At 34.0% G+C, this 21104-nt stretch overlaps 1 protein-coding gene across 5 annotated transcripts in view; it reads left to right on the top strand.

Moving 5' to 3' along the window:
- Positions 1–1756: 1756 nt before the first annotated feature.
- The window catches only part of LOC105219585 (plasmanylethanolamine desaturase), a 44026-nt gene continuing 24678 nt past the window's right edge, over positions 1757–21104 (top strand). Inside the window, exon 1 of one of the 5 annotated variants that reach the window (XM_011195830.3) lies at positions 1757–2149. In XM_011195830.3, coding sequence (XP_011194132.1) covers positions 2144–2149 — 6 coding nt within the window. In that variant the 5' untranslated portion in view covers positions 1757–2143. Of the gene's footprint in view, positions 2150–13391; positions 15023–15044; positions 15586–21104 lie in introns of those variants that run through there. The other 4 variants (XM_011195831.3, XR_008470173.1, XM_054226266.1 and 1 more) reach the window with 4 other exon arrangements.

Below are 21104 nucleotides of genomic sequence, written 5' to 3'. Positions count from 1 at the left end.
TTGATTTTATTAAAGATTATTCAATAAATATAAGAATAAATAGAATAACCTGTTTTTTTTTTATTTTATGATAAATCCATAAAATTTGAAAATGGGTGACGTCACGTCAGGGGGGGGGTGAGTTCAAAATGTGACAACTTGGGACAAGAAGGGGGGGAGGGGTTAAAAAGTCCTTAAATTCGTGTGACGTAATTTATGGATGGTCACTAAAATATAACTAACTTATCAATAAATAACACTTAATACCACCATAAAATTTAATAAATATCCGAAATAATTTAAAATAATTCCAATAATAATGAAAAAATTTATTTTATTTAATAATTATTTAAGTACTGTTCATCGGACTTTAAAAGTTTTGTGAAGATTAAATGCTAGCACAACACCCTAATTACCACAATTGTAGCAAAAAAAGCGTAGGACACAACCCAAGTACGCCTCGGTGGTGTGTTAAAAGATGAAAATTAATGTAAACAAAAAAAGGTTTTCTACTGTATATACTGAGACAAAGACGGCGACACGACAAGACGTAGCGACGGCTGATCACAAATGTTGCTTTGAAGCCAGCGTCTTAAACATTTTGAAGACGGCAGCGACTTATCAAACAGCAATTTCATTGTTGCCGTACTAAAATCTTTCACTTCAATAAAATTTACATATTTAGTTTAAAGTGAAATTATTTGTGCAAAAAATGTAAAAAATGGTCGATTTATTTGTTTTAAATAATCGATTGTTATTATAAATATTATATGAAAGCTATTTTACGTTTCTGCTGGCAAAATAACGTCATATTTGTTATAACTTTGAATAATTTTACATTTCAGATATTAGTGGCAACTCTACAGCTGCCCATTGTCGTCGCTAAAATTAGAAACATTTTTAATTTAGCGACAACGACAACTACAAGCCGGTTGTCGCGTAGTCGTGCTGTTGTCAAAAAATCTGTGCCCATAAGAACGCGTGTATTTAAATATTTGACAGCGTTTACTCCATTTATTATTGCGTTCAGAAAATCTCAAACTAGACTGCCTGAGATTTGCTAAGAGCAACGACTTTCGTAGTAAATTGTGTCAATATATTTCGGAATAATGAAATGAGTTTTTACATCAACGATTCACCGATGTTTCAAGCAAAATTTGCATTTGCTTCGTACTTATTCCAATGCCAACTGATATGCGCCTTCCAATAGTTCTCGGGATCTTTGCATAAATTTATGATGACTTTTTTACTTCTCTTTAACTTTTATGCAAACGAAACTCAGTCGCTTTTTTTTTTTAAAGAAAAATAAACTATTAATAAAGTTCTTTTTACAAGATTGGTTGGTACGTTTTTTGTGGCTTGATAATTGGAATTTTCTTAGACAATATAAATTTCCACAACGAATTTTACTTCGGGAGGCTCATTAAAATCTTAACTCTTATACCACCTATAGTTGTACGAAGTCTATTAATATTCTGCTCTTACCACTAGTGATTAGCTTAATCGAATATTTAATAATACTTAAGAATCATGTACTTTCTATGTTCTTTGTGGTGATACAATTTATTTATTTTATCTCCCTTTGTTAAACAGTTGTTCAAAAAAGTCTATAATGGTACGCCAGTACGTATACTTCATCTCAAACTCTGTGATTGTTATAACGGTAGTTATTGCACACTCACTTAGAGCTAACCTAATAAAGAGCGAACTGACGTTTAGTTGACAACACCTTTACAAATTCTACTACTCTACAAAGTTGTAGAGTCGTAGCGAGTACGAAGTGTAGTCGTTATTGAAGTGTCCGATAGAGCAGAGCTATTAGCTTAGTGCAGTGCGTCACCGTACGTGCGCCGCCCTCGTGACAAATGGTGACTGCAACCGACAACCCCAAGTGTCCTGCCAAACCTATTCGCGTAGACTGACGTGATTTACATATATCAATATATGCATATAAAATATTATATTACATTCCATTTAACTTTTGTATGGCAAACAAGCGTACATTAATCAATACGGTTGATTAAAATTTAATTGACATATGGTGTTCCATTAAACAAGCGACTCGTCGTCGTCGTCATCATCATCTTCGTCGTGGTATGTCCATATACTTGTGTTGTAAAGAGTGAACGAGTGTGTGTGCTTTGTACTCCAAGTGACCTGACTGATGAAGGTAAGTTCAATTACTTTGACACTACCTCAGTGAAGTAGCTAAAGTATTGCACGAAAGCCACATATATATGAAATGAATATATAATATATAGTACATGTCCGCAAGTGAGGAATGTGTAAGCCCCAGAAGCAGCAACAGCTCATAGTGGACATATTTGCCCATTAGCATAGGCCAATCTACGCATTCATACATAAATAAATATATACCCTATGCATGTTTGTATGGGGTGTCTGCGTGTCTGTCCACTCAACAGTTTCATCGTCTCTGCGCGCTTAAATGGATTAACGCTATATGTGTAGATTAGCGCTCCCTGTTGCAACTTTTCGCGACTCCAGTGTAAATGACTTCATCTGCTTTTCGTCGAAAAACGCCGGTTTGTCAATTGACAAAATCTAGATTTGCCCAGCCAGCGCATAGACGCCGTTATTGTTATGTTGGGTGGTCAACAAATACTATGTACTTACATATTTATATGTTTAGTAATTGTATTCGAATCTGTGTGTTTACATTTATATATATATGTATGTGTGTAAGAAATCTGTGCACAATCTACTTCATATCAATATCATTTCACTAAATTCAGTGTATTTAAATTGTTCTCGCAAATAAACAAATATATGCATACATACATATGTATTTACATACATATATGTATGTACACTTTTCTAACAATTGCACTCTGTGTTAAGCCAATTTCGCTCTCACTTCAAAATAAGAATAAGCGTACTATAATTTAGCGGCGCCAGCCGAGTCAATGTCGTGGGCTGTGCTAATATTCACGCCCTTGCTTACAAATATGCCAATACATTGAAGCGTAGTACACGAATATGCTCATGAGCGCATACCATGCAGCTCTGAGTGATGAATGAGTTTTATTATTTTAGTTTTCTGTTTGGCGAAAAAAAGAACATTTGGTTTATAACGAAGTCAAAGAGACAAACATAACTTCAAGCTCTTTATCGCGAGCTTCAATATGACTTGACACACAAACAATTATTTTCGCGGCATTTCTAAACGAGCAAAAGAATTAACAATGTCTATAAATAAATGTGCACATTAGGGTGGAGTCGTTTTTCGGAATGTCTTTTCTTCGTAAGAGTACAAAGTTGTGTTGATCTGAACATCATGTACTAACAATCCAAAATGATATCATACAATTTACAACGCTCTCGCTTCATGATAGATAGAGTCCATGATATCACTGTTTACGCTGTTGGTGAACAGATGACAGGCAAATGAGCGGGACAGTGAGAATATTGCAAAAAATAAAAAATTTATAACTTTTTTATCTATAGCTTAATACACATAAACAAAAGCAAATTTAATACATACTTACATATAATATGAATCTCAAAAACCGTTTTAGACGTAAAATCATTCGTTGGAAGAAATACATACATAAAGTGAACAAAATAGGGTAGTTCATTTATAAGGCGAGAATGACTGGACCAATTTTAATGATCTTCAATTTGTTGAACAGATAACTATTAAAAACACTTAAAAATAAATATAATCTACGCAGACAACCAACTATACATAGCCAAATATTATTTCAGATATATAAAAACTATTTAATTCAATTCATCTATAAGTCCACAATAATGGTTTATTGATACAAAAATAAGCTAATATCGGTAACTAAATTTCTAAGTTACAATTTACATACAAAAACAAATAATAAAAATAAATATTAAAAATAAACTCAATCTAATTTAGTGTAACAACAGCTTGGTAATTGTTTTCAAGTATGTAGCAGATCGTCCAAATACACCTCTATTAAACGGACACTTCCCTTAAGTGGTCATTTTTTCATGTACCGTGTTTAATTTTTAGAACAAATGACCCTATCTTGGGCGGACGCGAACAATTCTTTACTATAACATTAGTCAAAAAACCTCCACTGAGCGGGCGCGAACCTCTTCTCAATAGACAAAGAGAGCCTTTTTCATAAGAAATCCAATTAAAACTTCGGTTAAGCGGACGCGAACTCCTCACCCTCGCATGGTAAGTTCAAAACGTGTTAAAATATTTTTTCCTAGTAACACGTCATCAGTTTGTTAGCCTTTGAATCAAGGAATTATACAAAATTTCAAAGATCAATATCGAACTGGCTGATTTAGAGGCCATTGTTGGAATGCACTGAATACGTAGATTTCGATTAATGAAATCTCCTCAAAAAAATTGCTTTGATTGCTGTTTCAAATTTAAAAATATTTTGCAGGAATTATTTTTCTCTTTTCGTTATTGCATGAAGTAAATGTATATGTTGAAACCTTTGAAGAAGTACATAATAATCCTTGTTTGAGCAAAAGACATATGTTTTTTTAAATGACTATTAAAATAATAACAATTTTTTTAAATTCTAAAATAAGATGCCCACTCTCTTAAGGGGACACTTCTCTTGGGCGGACAAATATCGCTCGACAGTAGGTGTCCGTCCAAGAGAGGTTTCACTGTATTGTGAATGTCCGTACTATCCTGCGAGTATCGCATGTATGTAAGCGCAGCCCATTTATATGACCGAGTGACTTTTGTCGGTGTTATCATACATATGTTACTTTCAAATACCTCATTAGTGATAATAAAAGTGCTTTCTTCATTATTTAGATATCAAACACAGACAAATTAAATTATTTTTCAACATGTAAATGTATGTATGTACAAATATATCAAAATTGCTTTATTGTAGGTAGGTATACTTTCAATTTATTCGTTTGGCTGACTCACTCTTGAATACATTTAACACTGATACCCTCCTTAGATATGCATTTGTAGAAGAAACAGGTGTTCATTGGCATATTTTCCTTGATGATTTATTTATTTTTAAATTCAAAGTAAATATTCACGGGAAGCGGGGATATACAAGTTTTCTGACCGCTTTGAACTATGCTGTATTTCTTCTCCCACGTATAGGAAATAAGCGTTTCAGTCGGTAATTTTTTTAAGTGAGCTTGTTCACCACAAAGTGATTTGGTATTAAAACCGATACAGAGCACCCCTTAACTCACATAAATGTTTTAACAACACATTCCAATTAAAAAATTCTGTATTTGTACTGTTTCCCTTTTACTGTTTCCCTTTTACTGTATATTTTTGCACTTTTAGATATCAACATTTTGATAAAATCACAATAAAACATATTTTTTTAATTTTTCATACAGAGTAGTGCCTGTTAAAAGGCATAACACTACAGTACAATTAAACTCTCATAATCTAATCAGTCATTCGAGAATTTGCTGCATAAACAATTGCGCGTGATTCCATTTGAGATATATCAAAGATAAACTTTATGCAAATAATTAACAATCATTTAGACATTTCGAAGCGTGTACAGTGTAATGTCGCCGTGAGAACTGTTGTCAAATATGCCAATAATGCTTGGAGAAATTAGAAAGATGGTAATTATTGATTGACTACTGGTTTTACGATTATACATACATTATTATAAAATTTTTTTGAATCGTTTTTTGTGCTCTGAATAAGTTTTAGAAATTTAGAAGAATATTTAGTTCTATATTTGGTTACACTTGTTAAAAAACTAGAAATAATATGTGGTATTCTTTTGTTCTATATTATATCTAGTTACTCAAATTTAGTTTAATTTTTCTTGGATACAAAATTTACTTTGGTTGAATAAATATACCTTGAGAGGCTTTGGTAATCACTTTACTCAGATGTTTTTTCAAATTTTGAAAAATATACATATTTGACTGTTCTCGAGACACTGTTATGTGATATTTGGAAATGTTTTGAAAAATTTCTTTAAAGCTTGTTCATGCTTTGATAAGATAACATTTGAAAAGTCGAGGAAGTATTCACAATTCGTCAGACATTATAAGTACATTAATCAGCAGAATATAAAAAACGTATATTATTAACTTATGGTAGTTATTAAAGACCATTAAATATGTGACAGAACAATTAGAAACCCTCACTTTTTGGGGGGGGGGGGGGGAAACCAGCAAATGCACAAACATATTAAGTTGCGTTTAATTACTAATTACAAATATAGGTATGTACATATGTATATGTGTACACAAAATGCCTAAATATACATATTTATATGTATGAGTGGTCTATTTAATTAAAAATAATGATATAGAGGGGAACATACAAATCTATGGTATGTACAGTGGCTCACAGCTTATTTTGTGTAAGCAACATTTTTGATAATACTGATATGAAATTAATGTTTTTTGCTCTGAACTAACTAAATGAACGAATGATGCAATTATATTGATAATTTAGTTTTAAATACAAAACATGTAAAAAAATTTACAAAAGTATTCAAATTCAATATTTTATTAAACAAAAACCAAAAACACTCATAATTCATGGGTCACAGCTTATTTCGTGTGTTGATTTTCGTTCATGTGATACATGGAAATAACGGATGCAGAAAACTAACGGTAAATCAAAGTGTGAACTATGAATACTTAAGAAGCAGTTTATGTTCTAAAAACAATGCAGATCAGTTGCAATTACGCGGTATATCAACATGGGTCCACGCACTTCAATTGAAAAACGCGAATTAGTTATTAAACATTTTCAAAGTGGAAAAATGCAAAAACAAATTGCTGAAATGGTTGATTTAAGTTCATCTACAGTTCAATATATAATTCAGCGCTTTGTACGTGAAAATCGCGTGCATAACAAGGGTCGAAAGGCTCCTAATAAAATTTTTAATGAAACGGATGAGAGGTGGATTTCAAAAAAGATTAAAAAAGAACCAATGTTAAGTGCTCCAGCGGTGACCAAAGATGTTGAAATGTTTCTCGGCAAAAAATGTCATCCAGAAACTGTGCGCAGAATATTAAGGGACTCCAATTTTCATGGGCGAACAGCACGGAATAAGCCTTTTATAGATAAGAAAAATAAAAAAGCCCGTTTACAGTTCGCAAATGACCATTTAAGCAAGGACAATGCTTTTTGGAATACGGTTATTTTCGCCGATGAGAGCAAGTTTAATATTTTTGCGTCAGGTGGTAAAGCATACGTATGGCGGAAACCAAATACTGAGCTCCAAACAAAAAATTTACGCGCAACAGTAAAACATGGTGGCGGTCATGTAATGGTTTGGGGGTGTATGTCATCTGCAGGCGTTGGTCGATTGGAGTTTATAGACTCCACTATGAATAAAGAAGTGTACCTAGACTTACTGAAGCAAAATTTGATTCAAAGTGCAGAAGACCTGGGTATACGTGACATTTTTCGCTTCTACCAGGACAACAACCCTAAACATAAATCTGGTCTTGTACAAACCTGGCTCATTTGGAATTGTCCACACCTCGTCCAAACACCTGCACAGTCACCAGATTTGAACGTTATTGAAAATGTATGGCACATTCTGGAAATTAATATTAGAAAAGACCACATTTCTAGCGTCCAAACTCTAAAAGCGGCTTTGAAGGAAGAGTGGGGTAAAATATCGCCAGATTATACAAAAAAATTGGTGGAATCAATGTAAAACAGCATGAAAGCTGTAATCGAGCAAAAAAGGCTTTTCCACAAAATATTGAAATTTTATTTTGGTTTACTTTTTATAACTTTTTAGTAAGAATTTTTATACCACACGAAATAAGCTGTGACCCATTAATTATGAGTGTTTTTGGTTTTTGTTTAATAAAATATTGAATTTGAATACTTTTGTAAATTTTTTTACATGTTTTGTATTTAAAACTAAATTATCAATATAATTGCATCATTCGTTCATTTAGTTCAGAGCAAAAAATATTAATTTCATATCAGTATTATCAAAAATGTTGCTTACACGAAATAAGCTGTGAGCCACTGTATATAAATAATGACATATGCAGAGACATTAATAATTCAAAAGCAGTGAAAATAAATAGTTACTTAACTTAATGTGTAATTATTTATTTATTTGGAAACGTTTTTTTATAGTAAACTATTTTAGATTAATCGTAAATATTCCCTAATTGTTTTGGTTTCACATTATTGTCCCAAATTTCTGTTCAAACTGATGAGACAACAAGTAAGGAAGGGCTAAGTTTGGGTGTAACCGAACATTTTATCCTCTCGCAATTTATTTATTTAACTTTATTTATATTATATAATACACAATTTGACCCACATATTCGTCATATATATAGTATAAAGTCCATTGAAAGTTGGAAACCATAATATTAGGTTAGAAGCACCTTAAAACCTATGGTCCAATTTCGGCGATTTTTAGAATGGATCTGCCACACTATAAGCATAGTATTTGTGCAAAGTTCTGCACCGATATCTTCACTAGTGCTTTCTTTATATAAAGTAAACGATTCAGATCGTCTTCAAAGTTCTGGTATATAGGACGTAGGCGTGGTTGTAAAGCGATTCGGCCTATTTTCACAACATATCATTGGGATGTAAGGAAACTATTACAAACCAAGTTTCATTGAAATCGGTCGAGTAGTTCCTGAGATATGGGTTTTGACCCATAAGTGGGCGACGCCACGCCCATTTTCCATTTTGTAAAAAAATCTGAGTGCAGCTTCCATCTGCCATTTCTTATGTGAAATATAGTGTTTCTGACGTTTTTCGTTAGTGAGTTAACCCACTTTTAGTAATTTTCAACCTAACCTTTGTATGGGAGGTGGGCGTGGTTATTATCCGATTCCTTTAATTTTTGGACTGTATTAGGAAGTGGCTAAAACGACTGCAGGAAGTTTGGTTTATATAGCTCTATTGGTTTCCGAGATATGTACAAAAAAAAAACCTCCCCAAAAAAATTACATCCAAATATGCCCCTTCATAGTGCGATCCTTCATACCAAATTTTATTTCCATAGCTTTATATAATCCTATATCTAACACGTTTCGTTTTGGGTGTTACAAACAACCGTTATGGGAACAAAACTATAATACTCTCTAGCAACTTTGTTGCAAGAGTATAAAAAATGTTTTTCCTTGGAACACAGTTGAACTTCCATAATTCGAACTTCTATAACTCGAAGATCTTCATAAGTTGAACCTTGGAATTGTCAATAGAAGTCGAATTTCATACAAATTGCTTTCATAAGTCGAACTTCACGGCCAGGGTTACAAAGGCATGGGTAGGGATGCAAACATCGTGAAATGAAACATCGATAGTTCGATGTATCGATGTTTCTTCAAAACCCATCGAAGTCAAAAACATCGGCCATTAAAACATCGATACATCGAAACATCGATGTATTTTTGAACATTTTTAACTTATTTTAAATTTAGTGTGAAAAGCTAAGGGATACAGAAGCAGAAGCATAAATAAATGAAATGTAGTACGCATTAAGTTGATACATTTTATTTCACTTAGCATTATATGTCTGTTAAAGTTTTTTCTCAATAAATAACAGAATTTCAAAACAACGATATGGAAAATTTTTTCTCTGTCATTTCTTTTCGATTTTACTTCTGCGTGATAGTTGCCCTGGGTTTAGAAAACAATCGTTTGCTCGGCACTGAAGAGGCTACAATGTGTAAATATTAATAAGCCTATTTATACAACTCCGGAAACACAGTATTCATGTCAACCCAAACTCTATTTTCTTCTGATTGGTAGGGGTAACAGCCGAGATACACTTTCTCTTCAACCATCCGTCCCTGTAATTGTAGATAAATTTGACAGCTTACATTTCACCTTTTGGTGGACCTAATGTTTATTCTGGTTCCAAACATCAAACGAGTATTCTGTTTCACACTCATCCGAAGATTCTGTTGTATTAGCGTGATTAATTTTCTATGAAACAAAAAAATGTATTTCCTTTAGCCCTAGCATCTTTAAAATGAAGTAATTTGAATCTCTGATCAAACGCAGTAGCCTACGCCAGAATTATATAAATTGTATAAATAAACCATAAAAGTAACCGCAGGTCAAAGCGCACATTCCCTTAACGAATTCTCCGTATTTTCCAAAAATCTAATTCCAATGTAATAAAGCGTATACAAATAGAGGGTTTCGGGTTAATACCCGAAAAAGTGTGAAGTCAAATTTTTATATAAAACATCGTTGAAAGTGACAACGATGCATCGATGTTTTTAGATTCGAGACATCGATGGCTAACATCGATGCTTTTTGACGAAAGCATCGATGTTTCAAAAACATCGATACATCGTTTGCATCCCTAGGCATGGGTTACAGACGTCAAGAGGCAAACAATATCAAAATGGAACAAATAAAATTATAGAATATACGTTTTAAGGCAGTAGTCTGCTTTACATGTTTCAAAAAATCGATTTTTTTGTTTTGTTTTAAATCTGTTCCAAAACTATCCAAGATATGTCTTTAAAATTCCAGAGGCGAATTCGACATATTTTCGAAGCTAGAGCAGTTTTAGTGGCCGAGCGTCGAGCAGGTGTGAATGCTCAGGCAGAACTTTAAAGCGCATTTTTTCGAGTTTTCATTTCACAAGTGTTAGAAAACGGTGCCGGCGATAGCAAAAAGAATATAACGGGTGATTTTTTTGAGGTTAGGATTTTCATGCATTAGTATTTGACAGATCACGTGGGATTTCAGACATGGTGTCAAAGAGAAAGATGCTCAGTATGCTTTGACATTTCATCATGAATAGACTTACTAACGAGCAACGCTTGCAAATCATTGAATTTTATTACCAAAATCAGTGTTCGGTTCGAAATGTTTTTATCGACAAATTTTGTTCAGCGATGAGGCTCATTTCTGGTTGAATGGCTACGTAAATAAGCAAAATTGCCGCATTTGGGGTGAAGAGCAACCAGAAGCCGTTCAAGAACTGCCCATGCATCCCGAAAAATGCACTGTTTGGTGTGGTTTGTACGCTGGTGGAATCATTGGACCGTATTTTTTCAAAGATGCTGTTGGACGCAACGTTACGGTGAATGGCGATCGCTATCGTTCGATGCTAACAAACTTTTTGTTGCCAAAAATGGAAGAACTGAACTTGGTTGACATGTGGTTTCAACAAGATGGCGCTACATGCCACACAGCTCGCGATTCTATGGCCATTTTGAGGGAAAACTTCGGAGAACAATTCATCTCAAGAAATGGACCCGTAAGTTGGCCACCAAGATCATGCGATTTAACGCCTTTAGACTATTTTTTGTGGGGCTACGTCAAGTCTAAAGTCTACAGAAATAAGCCAGCAACTATTTCAGCTTTGGAAGACAACATTTCCGAAGAAATTCGGGCTATTCCGGCCGAAATGCTCGAAAAAGTTGCCCAAAATTGGACTTTCCGAATGGACCACCTAAGACGCAGCCGCGGTCAACATTTAAATGAAATTATCTTCAAAAAGTAAATGTCATGAACCAATCTAACGTTTCAAATAAAGAACCGATGAGATTTTGCAAATTTTATGCGTTTTTTTTTTTTTTAAAAAGTTATCAAGCTCTTAAAAAATCACCCTTTATGTCCGATCGAAAAAAACCAAAGTGATCTAGCTTCAGTATTAAATTATATTCTATTTGAACTAAAAAAGTTGGACAAAAGTATTGTTCAAACTACTTGCTTTGTAACTTAAAGTCAATTTTTTCCTTAAAAAAGGGAATTTTTTTCTCAAAATTCGAAAAAATTTGAAATTTTATAACTTCTTCGGTATTTTTTTAGTTCATAAAGAAAAGAAACTTATAAAAATAAAAAAAAAAATTGGTTCGACTGTTTCAGATGCATCGCACGACCTCCATCATCGGCACCGATTTACAAGTGCAGACTCCAGGCGCTCCAGAAAAATAATTACAACTTTGAAAAAATTTCAATATTTTTTAATAATAAATATTTCCGGTTTCACGAAAATTAAGTTCTATTTAATATTAATTTTTATTTAACTTTGTACTTAAGTTTTCTGTTTTTCACCATTATTCAAAATTGACATGCAAAAAATTAAAACGCATGAATGTTAGAAAGAATAAAAACATATTTATGTAAACAAAAAATTGTATTTATTTGTCAAAATGGAAAAAAATATTCGAAATCAGCTGATAGAAAAACGTAAGCATAGTTGTATATGAAAGTATTTAAATAATATTTAAATGGCAAAGCGATATCATTTAAATAAAAATTAAGTTAAATGGTGAAACTGAAATAGAAAATTTGTCACTTAAATTTGTGTCGTCATACTGGCTCTTAATCTCAGCTTCTTAATCCTTAAGGCATAGAAGTATTCATATATGCAGTAGTATCCAGAAATAATAAACTGACCATATAATGATAAGGCTTCTTTATGGTTTCTATATCAACGAAGTTATGGTGCTCTTTTCCTTTCCTTTATCAGTCTTTGTTCCTTTAAAGTTTAAACTGATATACCAATCTCTTATAAATATTTCTGACAAATTTTCAATTATTGAGTCATACAAATGTCTGAAAAGAGAATCGACACACACCACCTTTTTGTCGACTTTAAAGCTGCTTTCGACAGCACGAAAAGGAGCTGCCTTTACGCCGCGATGTCTGAATTTGGTATCCCCGCAAAACTAATACGGCTGTGTAAATTGACGTTGAGCAACACCAAAACCTCCGTCAGGATCGGGAAGGACCTCTCCGAGCCGTTCGATACCAGACGAGGTTTCAGACAAGGTGACTCACTCTCGTGTGATTTCTTTAACCTGATGCTGGAGAAAATAATACGAGCTGCAGAGCTAAATAGAGAAGGTACAATCTTCTATAAGAGTGTACAGCTACTGGCGTATGCCGATGATATCGATATCATTGGAAACAACACCCGCGCCTTTAGTTCTGCTTTTTCCAGACTGGATAAGGAAGCGAAGCGTATGGGTCTGGTAGTGAACGAGGACAAGACGAAATATCTCCTGTCGTCAATCAAACAGTCAGCGCATTCGCGTCTTGGCTCCCACGTCACTGTTGACAGTCATAACTTCGAGGTCGTAGATAATTTCGTATACCTGGGAACTAGCATCAACAACACGAACAATGTCAGCCTCGAAATCCAGCGCAGAATAACTCTTGCCAACAGGTGCTACTTTGGACTGAGTAAGCAAATGAACAGTAAAGTCCTCTCTCGACGAACCTAAATCAAACTCTACAAGTCGCTTATCATTCCCGTCCTGCTTTACGGTGCAGAAGCTTGGACGATGTCAACATCAGATGAGACGACACTAGGAGTTTTCGAGAGGAAAATTTTGCGCAAGATTTATGGCCCTCAGAACATTGGCAACGGCGAATACCGCAGACGATGGAACGATGAGCTGTACGAGTTATACGACGACATTGACATAGTTCAGCGAATAAAAAGACAGCGGCTACGCTGGCTAGGTCATGTTGTCCGAATGGACGAAAACATTCCAGCCCTGAAAGTGTTCGATGCAGTACCCGCCGGAGGAAGCCGAGGAAGGTGAAGGCCTCCACTCCGTTGGAGGGACCAGGTGGAGAGCGACCTGGTTACACTTGGGATCTCCAACTGGCGCCGAACTGCGAAGGAGAGAGAGAGGTGGCGCACTATAACCGGCTAAACGGTTGCAACGCCAATCACATACATACAAATGTCTCCACCATAAGTGGGAATTTTGAAGTTGAAAGTGTAGCAAAAAATTCTGAATAATGTAATAAAATAAAGTTAAGCAGCAGATAAAGAGTCCATCATTTGTGAAAAGCTGAGAAAACACAGCTGATTTTGTTTACAAATCTAGTTTGAATAGTAATAGTAGATAGTAAAATATTTGTTCGATGTTAGTTTTTTTTTAAATAACCTATTTTCTGCTTTAAAATCATCTCCCTTGATGTCTCAAAAAAATGCTCTTGCCGTTGACAACATATAAGAAACATAAAATCAATAAATCAAAAATATTTCGATATTACATTGATCAATCTCGTTATTGAACGAATGAAAAAGAAAATTAATATTTTACTTTGAACAAAAAATCTAATCTTGTTTGCAAAATTTTCGCCATTTCGAAAAAATAATTTGACAAAAATGCTCACCTAACACCTTAAATTGCTATTAGTGGTAAAGGAACGAAGCTAATTAGCTTAAAATCGTAAAAAATTAAAATTTAGATTTTTTTTTTATATCATGATATATTATAATATTACTATTATAATTACAGTTCATTCTTGACAAACAACAAAAACAAATAGAGACGTCATAAATGAAATGAATTCTCATATTAATACTAAGCATTCGCTTTATATAAATTCATTTATGACGTCACTAAGCAGTGGATTTTCTACAAAAACTAATCAAAAATTAGGAACATTCTTGCACCTAATATAAAAAATTATAACTTCTCCCAGTTTTATAATATTTGTTCCGCTACTAAATGCTTTTATCCAGGCCTATCCGTACGTATGTATGTATAATACATATGTACATATACTTGTTTGTACGCATGTGCACACACTAGTAACTATGACGAACATTGTGCTTTTCATAAAACGTTTACAGGAGACTCTTTGACACCTTTAAACGGCTACGATAACGTTAGTGTGGTTTTGTCAGTCTGCTCGTAGCGACTTCAAGAATACCAGAAACATTAGGCATTCATTATCTACAGGTGAAATATTGGTTATTGTTTTGGTTTCAATGGCCGGCATGGTGTGATAGTGTTATAAATAATTCTTAACGGTAAAGTAATTAAGGAGTGAAAAGTGATTATTAAAAAAAAAAAAACAAAAGAAAACCGTAAAATATGCAACACATGAAGACATTAATGGGCTGATTAATTTGCAAGACACTTACTTATGTCCATTTGTATGAGTGAGAATATACATTAATATAATTGGCTGCATTTGCTCGCAAAGGAATGTACACAAATTCAGTCGGTTATCAACACTTGCCGTGTCAAGTAAGCTTAACTTTAATGTTACCTTATAAAAAAGTGTGCATGGTGAACATATGAAATACTGAACGCAAACAAATCCGGATACGAAATTCGAAATCGGGAATTACAATAAATCAAATTGGTAAGATTAAAAACGATTTAGTTTTAAAATTACGCAACGTTATAACATAATATTTAATCTATTATAAAAGTCATTTCAATGATTTCATTTCAATTGATTTTAATCTAAAAATGCTTAAAGATATCTCCAAATTAAGAGCTATCTGAAAATATGCCGTGTTATCAGTAAATCAATAAACAGATTGCATCCACGTTATTACGCCAATAAATTTCAATTAATTGCATTCTCAAGATATTTCGCACATTTCAAGATAATTTATTGAATTCATTAGTCGTGTCGTGTGTGTTGAAGTTGTGTGATTTGAGAAAGGGAAGTTCCGATTTTGTTTGATTAAAGGTGTAAATAGCGGTGCATTTTCGAAATATTATATATTCTAATATATATTCATATTATCGATGTTTCAATTATTGATAAAGATTATTTTCTAAACTTAAGCAAACTTATCAAAACGGAATGTTATTGAAAATTGAAAAAAAAAACTGCGTAAAAACCGTATACTATATCAATGCACACATATGCGAGGAAATGCAATAGTGGTGAGCAATATCAAGACTTTAATCTATGTAAATATGAGCTTATTCATTTCACGGTATGTACAAACGATCAGTCACGTAATTGGCTACCGATTATCACAGGTAATCACAACAAAGAAGAGAGGTTTAGGTTGTGGTGATAATTCCATTTGGTTAGATAGTAACTTACCAAGAACAATTCTTACGCGAATACCATGGGCAATTCTGATTTATATCCGTAACACTAAGGAAATGTGGTATAAATTGACAGGTAAGGAAGTATGAAGGGAAATATGTCGGTATAGGGCGGCTATGTATATATTTGTGCTTAATTTTATTTCGATATCTTTATTGAGAACCACATGCGAAGTAGGCGTGACTGTCAAGCAAATGTGTAAATGTGTGGAGTCTCATGTCCATTTTCCAAATATAGACCTACCTGTTAACCTACTGTATTACCTTAAGGAGTAGAAGCGAAGTTTTAGGGTGGACAAAAGTGTACTTGAATCTTTCAACGCGATTATCTCGAAATCATGTTTTTCGGAAAACGGTGAAACGATAACAGAAAGAGATTTGAACCGACTTAATTTTTTGTTACATTGTTCATAATTTATTTGCCATGTCATTGAACGATTTCTTTTTTTTCGTTTAAATTTTCATATCAATGTTATGAATTTTTCAATACATTGCATCAGATGAAAAAAGAAGCCTTTTTGAGAAAATTGTCCCCATTTGCAGAAAAAAAAATTTCTCATTTCAATAAATCGTTCAAGTCCTCATACTAACGAAATTCGTTCGCTTTTATGTTTTCAGTTGAGCTGATGGACTGGAATCGTAGTCGCGCCAAGCCTTTGCCTTTTGCATAAAATGTTATAACTTTGACAATTATTAGTAATTTTTTATTTTTTTTTAGCAGATTTTACTGATTAGAGATAGTACTACGCAAGACGTATATTCAATAACAAGTAAGGAAAGGCTAAGTTCGGGTACAACCGAACATTTTACACTCTCGCAATTTATTGATATATTTTTATTAAAATAACACACAATTTGACCCAATTTGAAAATCCTATAATTAGGTATATGAGAGCTAGGGGAAGTTACACTATTAGAAGAAAATTATTTCTTCTAAATTAAATTAAGATACCTGAGAGATTTACCGAAATTTTTGGATGAAAAATTACCATGGGGCACTGAATCCTTCATATTCGATATTCGGAGCTTTGAAAAGTTATAGTCCGATTTCGACAATTTTTTCACAAGTGCTGCCACAGATCATATACAGTATTTGTGTAAAGTTTTATTTAGCTAACTTCATTTTTTCCTTATGTATATATTATAAATTGAAGGAATAAGATGGAGTTCAAAACATGGGAAGTTGTCGTGGTTGTGAACCGATTTCATCCATTTTCCATACGTGTAGGGTGACAAGAAAATATTATATACCGAATTTCATTCGAATCGGTCGAGTAGTACCTGAGATATGGTTTTTGACCCATAAGTGGGCGATGCCACGCCCATTTTCCATTTTGTAAAAAAATCTGAGTGTAGCTTCCTTCTGCAATTTCATCTGTAAAATTTAGTATTTCTGACGTTTTTTGTTAGTGAGATAACCCACTTTTAGTAATTTTCAACCTAACCTTTGTATGGGAGGTGGGCGATCCCCATCGATTTCAACTAATTTCATGGTGTGTGGTGGGGTACGTAAGAGAACCGACTGCAGAAAGTTTGGTTTATATAGCTTTATTGGTTTGCGAGATATATACAAATAACCGATTTGGGGGCGAGGCAACGCCCAGTTCCAAATATGACCCTTCCTAGTGCGATCCTTTGTTCCAAATTTTACTTATATAACTTTATTTATGTTTATATGGTTTCATCAAGATATCTAAATTTTTACTCAAGTTATCCGTTGCACCGACGGACAGACGGACGAACGGACAGACAGACATTCGGATTTTGACTCGTCTCGTCACCCTAATAATTTTGATATATATAACCCTATATCTAACTCGTTAAGTTTTATGACTTACAAACAACCGTTATGTGAACAAAGCTATAATACTCTCTTAGCAACTTTTGTTGCGAGAGTATAAAAATATGACTACATCCATCCATAGGAAATCAAAAATTTCCCAATTTTCCCGCACCTTAACCCCCTCACGGTTCAATTTAGTATAGCGATGACTTCTTAACCAAATTTGTAACTTAATTGGTAATAGTACCTGGTTCTCTGCGCAACATGTTGTGAGGAAATATTATAAGTAACGGAACGGCACTAATTATGTATTTGGCCGGAAATTAATAAGAATAAGCTTTGAAAAAACTAAACTAAACAAAACTAGTTGCACTTTATTTTGAATTCTTTATCATTGAAGTTCAACTTCTGAAGGGGTTTCATCAAACACTAGAAGTGGGGAGATAACAGAATTATAAAGAGTTGACTTTCTCGTACAATAAGTAAAATTTCAATCAATTAATTGTAATAATACAGTGCTGTGAACTGTAGAATATATTTACAGTTACAAATTACATTTTATTTCAATAAGAACCTAAGACCTTTAAATTGGCATACGTGTCCCAACAGTTATGTGTATTAATGTACAAATCAAAATATGTAACTTCCGCATCTCATAAAGATTTCATGGGAATACATATCAAATGAGAAAAAATCCCCATTCACATTAACAAATTCCTACTTTCTCAAGTATTTATTATTAAAAAGCTACAATCGCACTTTTTTCGTTATCTGTACATTTCCCATAATTATAACAAGGTATGGGACTCTTGGCAGCTGTTTTAAAAATAAATGTGCTTTTTTAAATAAAGTATATGTAAGACGGATATATTATTTATTAGGGATAGTACAGATCGTTCACATACAATGCATGCAATTCAAGAACATTAATAGACAAGCGACTCGTTCGGGGTACTGGACAAATAATAGCTTAAAGGTTAAATTGTCTATTTTAGGTGATTTGCAAAGCAATTTGCATTTTTTCATCAGTACGAGCCCGATTTCCATTCAAATCTCTATAGTCATATTGGAATCTACTGGTGGCTTGAAGGACTTTTAGACTTTTCAAAGGGGATTTTGTTTGCTACAATTTGGACACATTTTTTTAAATAATTTTCAGTGTTGTATTCTTCCTCGAATTTAAGCGAGTACTCATAATTTCCCATAAGCACGTAACATAAATCAATAAATTCTCCCCAAATATTTTTGAACATTCCAATTAAATCCGTTAAATGCACAATACACCAGCCCCATACACATGAGTACATACACGATCAATCAGCTGACACCACCAGGAGATTGCGCCAGCATGCTGGTGTAGTGTATTGGGCGCTTAGGGGCTTTGTTCTCCCTTCTAAAAAGAATGCATACACATATTAGAGCTCTTGGTATTCGACTAATCGACTAACCGAATTAACCGAATTATTCGAATAATAATATTCGGTTTGCACTATTCGGATAGTCGTCAGTCATCTACTATTCGATTAACCGTTCGTTGTCGACTATTCGAATAGTGCAAGTTCATTAATTTTCTTATTTTTATTGAAAAAAAGTGAAAAATTAAAACTAACAAAAAACTCGCTATTTTTTATGACTGTCATACCAACACTGTTGTTATTTCACATGCAAAATTAAAATATGACTGATACAACACTGCGTGGTATGTTTCTTGAGTTCGCTATTCTATACCCCTACCCACTTGCTGCCGAATTTTTTCGGTTTTTTTGCCGCATATGCCTAGTGCAGTAACCGGTTACTTTTTGGAACCCGTTTTTTTTGGTACATACTCTTGGCAGTGTGGGCGGTCGGTGGGTGGGGCTTTAGGGCATTTTGGGGCAAAACTTCGATGAGTGGGTAGTCGGTTTTCTGCGAAGAACCGGTTTTTTGGGTCGGTCAGTGGTCGGTTTATACCGCACATTGTATAATCTGGAAAATACGGACATATATCTGGAAAATCAAAGGCTTTTAGCCTGCAAAATATTTTCATTTATTCGAATAGTGACAATAACCAAAAATTTATAAGATCGGGTCAATCCTTGCTCACATATATCTAATGTAAATATTTTCATTCTTCCGGTTCGCTTAATACCGTACACATACTGCAAAATGTAAGATTTCTTAGCAAAATTGTGTAAATCTTTGATATAATATAACAAGAAAAAAGTAAGGAAGCCCTAAGTTCGGGTGTAACCGAACATTTTTTACTCTCGCAATTTATATATTTAACTTTATTTATATTATATAATACACAATTTGACCCACATATTCGTCATATATATTGTATAAAGTCCATTGAAAGTTGGAAACCATAATATTAGGTTAGAAGCACCGAGGTCCTCGTGTTCGATATATGGGGCCTTAAAAATCTATGGTCCGATTTCGGCGATTTTTAGAATGGGGCTGCCACACTATTAACATAGTATTTGTGCAAAGTTCTGCACCGATATCTTCACTAGTACTTACTTTATATATTGTAAAGTAAACGATTCAGATTGTCTTCAAAGTTCTGGTATATAGGAAGTAGGCGTGGTTGTGAAGCGATTTGGCCTATTTTCACAACATAACATCGAACTGCGAAGGAGAGAGAGAGGTGGCGCACTATCGTCGATTCGGCTATAACCGGCTAAACGGTTGCAACGCCAATCATGTGAAATTTAGTGTTTCTGACGTTTTTCGTTAGTGAGTTAACCCACTTTTAGTAATTTTCAACCTAACTTTTGTATGGGAGGTGGGCGTGGTTATTATCCGATTTTAACTATTTTCATGGTGTGTGGTGGGGTACGTAAGAGAATCGACTGCAGAAAGTTTGGTTTATATAGCTCTATTGGTTTGCGAGATATGTACAAAAAACTTAGTAGGGGCCGGGGCCACGTCCACTTCCCCAAAAAAATTGCATCCAAAGTGCGATCTTCATAGTGCGATCCTTCATACCAAATTTTATTTCCATAGCTTTATTTATGGCTTAGTTATGGTACTTTATGTGTTTTCGGTTTTCGCCATTTTGTGGGCGTGGCAGTGGTCCGATTTTGCTCATTTTCGAAAGCAACCTTGGTGCCAAGAAATAAGTGTACCAAGTTTCATCAAGATATCTTAATTTTTACTTACAGCTTGCACAGACGGACGGACGGACGGACAGACAGACATTCGGATTTGAACTCCACTCTTCACCCTGATCACTTTGGTATATATAACCCTATATCTAACTTGTTTAGTTTTGGGTGTTACAAACAACCGTTATGTGAACAAAACTATAATACTCTCTTTAGCAACATTTGTTGAGAGAGTATAAAAACGTTAACTTCGGCTGTACCGAAGCTAATATACCCTTCACAGGTGCATTTCTTTTAGTAACTATGTGTTTAACCAAATCTAAGATCGTAAGAAAAAGTAAGTAAAAAAACAAGCCCTTGATTCCGATCGTTCAGTTTGTATGGCAGCTATATGATATAGTGGTCCGATATCGGCAGTTCCGACAAATGAGCAGCTTCTTGAAGAGAAAATAACATCTGCAAAATTTCAAAACACAGACAGACAGACAGTCAGACAGACGGTC

Source organism: Zeugodacus cucurbitae, chromosome 3 (genome assembly GCF_028554725.1).
Source record: "Zeugodacus cucurbitae isolate PBARC_wt_2022May chromosome 3, idZeuCucr1.2, whole genome shotgun sequence".
Lineage (NCBI taxonomy): Eukaryota > Metazoa > Arthropoda > Insecta > Diptera > Tephritidae > Zeugodacus > Zeugodacus cucurbitae.
The sequence above is the reverse complement of the archived record's forward strand: the minus strand, read 5'-3'. Positions and strand labels throughout refer to the sequence as shown.